The sequence below is a fragment of the Alligator sinensis genome, unplaced genomic scaffold (assembly GCF_000455745.1).
Source record: "Alligator sinensis unplaced genomic scaffold, ASM45574v1 scaffold1411_1, whole genome shotgun sequence".
In the NCBI taxonomy this organism is placed as follows: Eukaryota; Metazoa; Chordata; order Crocodylia; family Alligatoridae; genus Alligator; species Alligator sinensis.
The window spans coordinates 482,090-489,019 of record NW_005842963.1 but is presented as its reverse complement, the minus strand read 5'-3'; the positions used below and the strand labels follow the sequence as shown (position 1 = coordinate 489,019).

Here is a 6,930-nt window from a genome sequence, read left to right as displayed (position 1 = left end):
GTTCCTTTTTCAGACACATGTACCCTTTAGCTTTGGGCATTTCACCATACAAAAGAAAGTGGCCCAGTTTGTGTTGCACTGGGCCATCAAGGGGGAACTTCATGGTGCAAGGCAGTGGGCTAGTCCTAAACATGTGACCACATAAATGGCATGTGGGAAGGGTGAAGGGGGTGCCAATCTCTTATTAAAAGCGAAGGGTTTCTTTGTTGATGAATGTGTTTTTTTGTTGACTGATGCCTAGCCCCTTTGGAGCAATATCCTTCCTCATTTTTACTCTCTGTTTTTTAACATTTTTATAATAAAGGTTTTAAAAGTCTGTTTGTCTGTCTGTCAATGGGCTAGCTTTGTTCTCAGTTGGCTGCAATAGTTTACATTTTAATTTTCATTCTTATAGAATGAGAGCCCTCGAGAATGGAAGCCAGTAACAATACCAGGGCATCTGACTTCATCCTGGAGGGGCTCTTTGGTTATCCTCACCTCCATGGTCTGTTCTTTGGAGTCCTCCTGTGCCTCTTCATGGCTGCCATCCAAGGCAACTCCCTGATCATCCTGGCAATTGCCCTCCACCCGCCTCTGCACAAACCCATGTACTTCTTTGTTGCTAACCTGGCTCTAATTGACATTTTCTGCACTTCTTCTGTTCTGCCCAAAATGATGCATAACCTGATGCTGGGAAAGAAAACCATCTCCTTTAATGGTTGCATGGTTCAGCTTTTTACCTTCACTTTCTCAGGAGCAACAGAGCTTGTTCTCCTCACTGCCATGGCCTTTGACAGGTACATGGCCATCTGTCATCCTTTACACTATGTAACCATCATGACCAAGAGAGTCTGTATCACATTGGCGGCCAGTATCTGGGCACTTGGAGTCATAAATTCCCTTGTACACACATTGCTCATGAGGCGTCTAGATTTCTGTGGGCCCAACCTTATCCAGCACTTCTTCTGTGAGATCCCAGCCATGCTGGCAATATCCTGCAGCTCAACTTACCTCAATGAAATCATGGCATTTATGGCTGATATTTTCCTAGCCATGCTGAACGTCTTGCTGATTACCACGTCCTATGGCTTTATTATCAGGAGCATCCTGAAAATTCAGGGTTCAGAAGGGAAACAAAGAGCCTTCTCCACATGTTCCTCACATCTTGTGGTTGGCCTCTACTACTCCACTATGATCTACACCTACATCCGTCCACCCTCCAGCTACAACCTGGAGAAGGACAAGAAGGTGGCTGTGCTCTACACACTTGTGACTCCAGTGCTGAATCCTCTGATCTACAGCCTGCGCAACAAGGAGGTCAAAGTGGCCTTCAGGAAAATCCATCCATTCTACAAGAAAAATTCATCTTGGCACTAGTGAACTTGATTCCCTGTAACCTTGTGACATCTATTCTGGGTCTACATCTGACGGGGAATTTTGCACTATGGTGGGCTTTAATGGACACTGGCTGACACCCTCTTTATCTGAAATTCTCCTTTATTGTTATCCCCCAGCAGCCAAATTATTTTTCTTCTGTTCTTGTAGAATGGATGGAAGATAATGCAACCAGTGAATGTGTCACCTTCCTCCTTGCTGCTTTTTTGTGACTTAGTATAAAACATGAGAGAGTGGTATGTTAACAGAATAGAAGTAGTAATGGATTATCAGGAGTTGAACAGGGTAGAATAGAACGGCTGTTAGATACCTTACATGTCGGACAGGATCCAGCTCTAGGTTCATAGCACAATGATAAAAGTGGAGTGTAATGCACCAGTTTATACCAGTTGTATATTGTGCCTCCAATAACATTAATTATTCACGGTCTCCTATCATGGATCGATAGGATGCACTAAGAGTGTCTACATGTTCATGAATGCGCCATAATTATGGCACATTAAATTTAGTAATAACAGGTACTAAGTAATCGGGGCTCCTGCACATTAGCACAGAAGAATGTTTTTTGAGTGATGCTTAATGCCCATTGACCTAAAGCTACTGTGCATTACTGCATATGAACACTTTTTGTGTGATGCTTAATGCCCAGTGGATTAATATACGGCGCATTAACACAGTTTTTGCCAGCTGTGCTAATGCACACTAGAATTAGGCCAATGGGCATTAAGCATCTCTTGTAGATACGTCCACTGTGTAACGCTATCCTTCCAATATAGGATCATTACCTCAGGGTGTATGAAGGAAAGCAAACAGAACAATAAAACTTGACTCTCTCTTTGTTCTTTATTTTTTGTGAAATATTAAAATCCAAAATATATCTCAATATACTTTGGTTCCTGTTTGAATTTTACTTATCCACGTGTCTTGTTTAGGTTCCAGAGTTTTATAAACAAGTGTTTATCATAATTAATTTTTGTTCTCATTTAGGACTGCTGTATAAATGCAAGGCCGTGGATAAGGTGTTAATAAAAGCACCTCTTCTGGCTGTATGCTCTTAAGATATGAAATCTACAGTGGTCAGAGGTATCATATTAACTTACTGTTGATGGCCCTCCTTTTAAATATTTTTAACATGCTTTTAATATATCTATATCTACTGTGGTAAGGTACAAATCTACCCTGCCTTCCCCTTTTACATCCATCTTTAAATATTTCTTTAACCTTAACATTTAAGACTCAGGAAGAAGTGAAGGATGTGGTAGTGGGGGAGGAAAAAAAGAAACAGAAAGAGATGATAAATATGTTAAGAAGCTTTTGAAACAGGGTTGGAAATCAAGAAAGAGGATTTTGTAATTTCCTTGTTGCCATTCTGTTGAGCTATAGGTAGTTCTTATTGGTCGTTCTACATGGAAAATCCCATGCACTGCTCCCCTGCCACCCTGAAAGCAAAAAAGATTAATGTTTTTTCCCAAGGATGCTAGGGAGGAGAGCACCACAGTTTAGATTTTCTTAAACTATTGTTTTTCGAGAGGGAGCATATCCTAGAACCTACCTTACATAGGTTTCAGTACACACTGAGATCAGGGGTGGAATACTGGTTCACTTAGTGGCCATGCAAAGGGCAGCTCATGATTAATTTGGTGATACCTGTCCAAATTGCAGGACTGACTCTATGACATACTACAAGTGCCTAAGTGTCACAATTATTGGAATTGACAGATATCTACATGTGTCTGGAGGGCATCTGTTACCCACGCTGCCCAGTAATGGCTAATAGAAAACTCCTGCACTTTTGTCATGTAACTTAGAGTTGATCACAAGCTGAACTTTGGGCAGCCACTAGGTAAAATCCAGAGGATGAAGGATTATTTAAGCTTTAAGGCATTCTTCATACAAGAATAAATGTGGATCACATTCCTGTGAACATGTTTAGGCTGGAAGTTGAAGCAAGCATCTCACCATTCAATAGAAGCAAGATCCTGGTGAGCCTCCCCACAGAGGTAAATGCAGGGTAAGGCAAAAGAGCAGATTTAAGATGAGGAGGGGGATTATAAAACGTGACAGGCACACTTTCAGTATCAGCACTGGGGTATCTTTTTGACACAAGTCTCACAGAATTGTTGTGACAAGCTACCCTAGAGGCTGAGGTAGAGAGAAGGCAAATGAACACAGAAAAGGGAGAGAGAGGCAAAAATAGGCAGGGAATTAAAATGATCTCTACTGGTCAAGGGCTGGAAGTTAGGGGTGTGCACAGCAGTCCCTATTCGATTTGGATTCGGCCCGAATCAGGGACAGTGATTCAATCCATTGATTTGGATCACTGTCCCCGATTTGATTTGGTTGAATCCAAATCCGACGATTCGAAGCTGATTTGGCGAATCAGCGATTCGGGCATAGGCACAGCTTTAAAAGTTTCTTCTGCATACCTTGTGGTAGCAGCGCGGCTCATGACCGCTGCGGTGCTGGGGCAGATGGAGCATCCCACAGGAGCGTGGGAGGCCCTCCACGTGCTCAGCAGTGAACCCGGAAGTGAACCAGAACTACTTCCAGTCCGCTTCCCAGTCTGCCAGGGAGCGCATGGGCTCCTCCCCCCAGGCCCTCCCAGCCTGGCTATCAGCCACAGTGGGGCCCTGGGTGCTGCCCCAGGCCCAGGAGACACTAGTCGCCGAGCCAAGGGGGCACGGGGGGGGGGTACAGCATGCTCACTGGTGGACCTGGAAGTGCTTGTGGTCCACTTCTGGGTCTGCTGCTGAGCATGCTGGGGAGCCTCCCCTGCTTCTGTGGGATTCTGCATTTGCCCCAGCACCGCAGCGTTCAGAGCCCCTGCTACCTAGAGGTGTGTAGAAAAAACATTTAAAACTGTGTCTGTGTCCAAATCACCAAATCTTTCCGAATCTCTCTGAATCGATTCGGAGGATTCCAATTCAATTCAAAGAGATTAAAGGGTCCTCTGATTTGATTTGGATTTGGAGATTTGGCCACCGAATCAGGCCGAATCTCCATTGAATCGATTCAGGGACCAAAGTTTTGCACAGCCCTACCGGAAGTGCAGCAGGAACCCAAGGCTCATAAGGCAGGTATTCTGGGTTAAGTGCAAGCTTGTGGAGGGAGTGATCTCAGTTTGGTTCTGTCTCTTGATTTGGTCAGGATTCCTTTGAAGAAGAGGAATCAGTACAGGCATTGTGGACCCTGGGGTTGCAGGAAACTGGAAAAATGGCAGCCACAATGGAAACCATCTGGTTCCTCCCATACAAACTCCAAATGGACAAGCTTCCTGAAAACATAGCAGTCTAATCCTTGTGCCCACCAGGAGCCTACAATGACCAGCTGTAGGGAAGCTCAGAGAAATCGTTGTGCATGTGCTGAAGTGGACATGGTCACACCCCTGTCACTCATCACAGAGATCCATCCATGAAGGCTACTCATTGAATCAAGGGGAATTTCTTCACCCGTGATCAATGCATAAATATTTATGGACTCATGCCAGCCTAGGAAACATTCCCATGAAATACTGGAGGCATACCCAGAATGACTACTAATGGCAAAGCCACTCACATTACAATGATTTACAGCAATTCAGGAACTAGCAAATGCTCTTTAAAAATAACATAAATCCTAGTTTCTTCCCATTTCACCTGAGTGGACCAAACAAAATTGAGTCAGAAGGATTCTCTCAGGTTTGACCAGTTGTATAATACCATAACCAATAACACATTTCATCCTGTTAGCTATGTGCCAAAACTCCTTTTAGGTGCACCAGGCCTGCACTGATGGTGGTGAATATCCAAGTCAAAGGATTTTCCTCCTGGTATCACCAGTCTTCCAAGTACTCATGCAGTCATGAGATTCAGAGGAAGCACCCTTTCCTGCATATGTTTTTTCTAGTAAAATATTGAGGCTTTCAATAATTTGACAGCATTGTGCCTGACTTCAAATTTTCTACCCAGTGATATTCAGTCCTGGGGCTGGGTAAATAGAGTGAGATTGATAGATTAAATTGGTTTAACTTCAGTTCAGAATCTACACTATTGCATTTACTAAACTGCACTATTCCTCCGCTCTAAAATGTCAGTCTGGCCAACCGACTTCCAAGGCCAATAAAGAAGCAAGGCTTCAGGGAATCAGAAGGTGATACACCCATGGTATTAGCAGAGGCACTGCATGCTAGATATGCTGGAATGGAAAGCCAGATGGGGTCACAGATCAGCTGCAATCTGGCCCAGTGATCAGAGACCATATTGGATGAAAGGTTCAATCCTGGCCACTCCCATAACTAGCATTCATCTAATTAAAGGGCCAGCATTGCACCCTGAGAATTCATCCTGAGGGATTAATATGAAATCTACCTCTGCTAATAGAAACCTGACAAGGTTTACAAAGAAAAGTAAAGGGAAATTATGTTTCCTTTGGGTTATTTCATAAAAGGGGAGATACCTTCATAACCAACTTCTAGAGGTATTTTGCTAGCTTAATGGAGAATATTTTTTCAACCTGTTTAAGTGACTCACACTTTTCTTCCCCTTCAGGGAATTGTTTGAGAGTGAAATCTTGGACAGGCGCACAAGGGATTGAAGAACTTTTTGTAGAAGGAGATTCTTTGAAATGGGATTAATTTTAATCAATTTAGTACTTAATCAGTACTTTTAGTACTAGTCAGTACTTAAATGATCTCCTTCCCTGTAAAGAATTAATTTGTGTGGATCTACAGAGAGGTGAGGTTTGTCTTGATTCATTCATTCCTCCTCCTGCCCTTCCTTCCTTCTTTTTTTTTTTCTGTTGAGGCAAATGATACTCACCGTTTCTGCAGTGATAAATGAGAGCCCCCCATGAGGAGTGGTGGCAGTGGGGACCAGTTTCTGCACTCACACACATACATATATAGATACACCCACACATTTTTTTAAATATACAATGTCTGTTCAAAAAGTATCAAGACTAAATGTGTTTTGTTTCCTACAGCATCAATCTTGATACTTTCTGAGCAGCCCTCGTGTGTGTGTGTGTGTGTGTGCGCGCGTGCGCGCGTGTGTACACACATGCACACTAGGCCTGTGTGAAACAGCTAGTATTCACTTTGGGTTTGGATTTGGCCAATTCGGGGGGCAGTGATTTGATTCAGTGATTTGAATTACTGCCCCGAATCGATTCAGCTGAATCTCCAAATCACCCAGGCGCATCCCCCACCCACTCTCCCAGCATGGCAATGGCCACCCTGCCCGCCCCAGCTCCCGGCACTTTGAAAAACCCCCACAACTCACTGGGTGCTGCCCCACACTGCCCAACACCATGTGGAGGGCTCTGCAGGAGCCCCCGAAGCTCTGAGGCTGCTGCAGGAATGGTGAGTCTAGGGTTTTTCTTGTTTTTTTTTCTTAAAGGGCTGGAGCTGGGGCGGGCAGAGCAGCCATGGGGGGAGCTGGGGGAGCGAGGGGGGGTCAAGAGGCTCATGCAGAGCCCCCCATGCAGTGTGGTGGCAGTGGGGAGCGGTGGGGATCACCCCCAACCCCCGCCCGGCAGTACCTGGTGAGTGGGGACTTTTTTTTTAAAGCACTGGGAGCT

At 44.4% G+C, this 6,930-nt stretch overlaps 1 protein-coding gene across 1 annotated transcript; it reads left to right on the top strand.

Annotated features, from left to right (window-relative positions):
- The first annotated feature begins 411 nt into the window (after window positions 1-411).
- LOC102383985 (olfactory receptor 13G1-like) lies at window positions 412-1,356 on the top strand. Its single transcript, XM_006036447.1, has one exon. The coding sequence runs from the start codon at window positions 412-414 to the stop codon at window positions 1,354-1,356; it is 945 nt and encodes a 314-aa protein (XP_006036509.1).
- The last annotated feature ends 5,574 nt before the right edge of the window (window positions 1,357-6,930 follow it).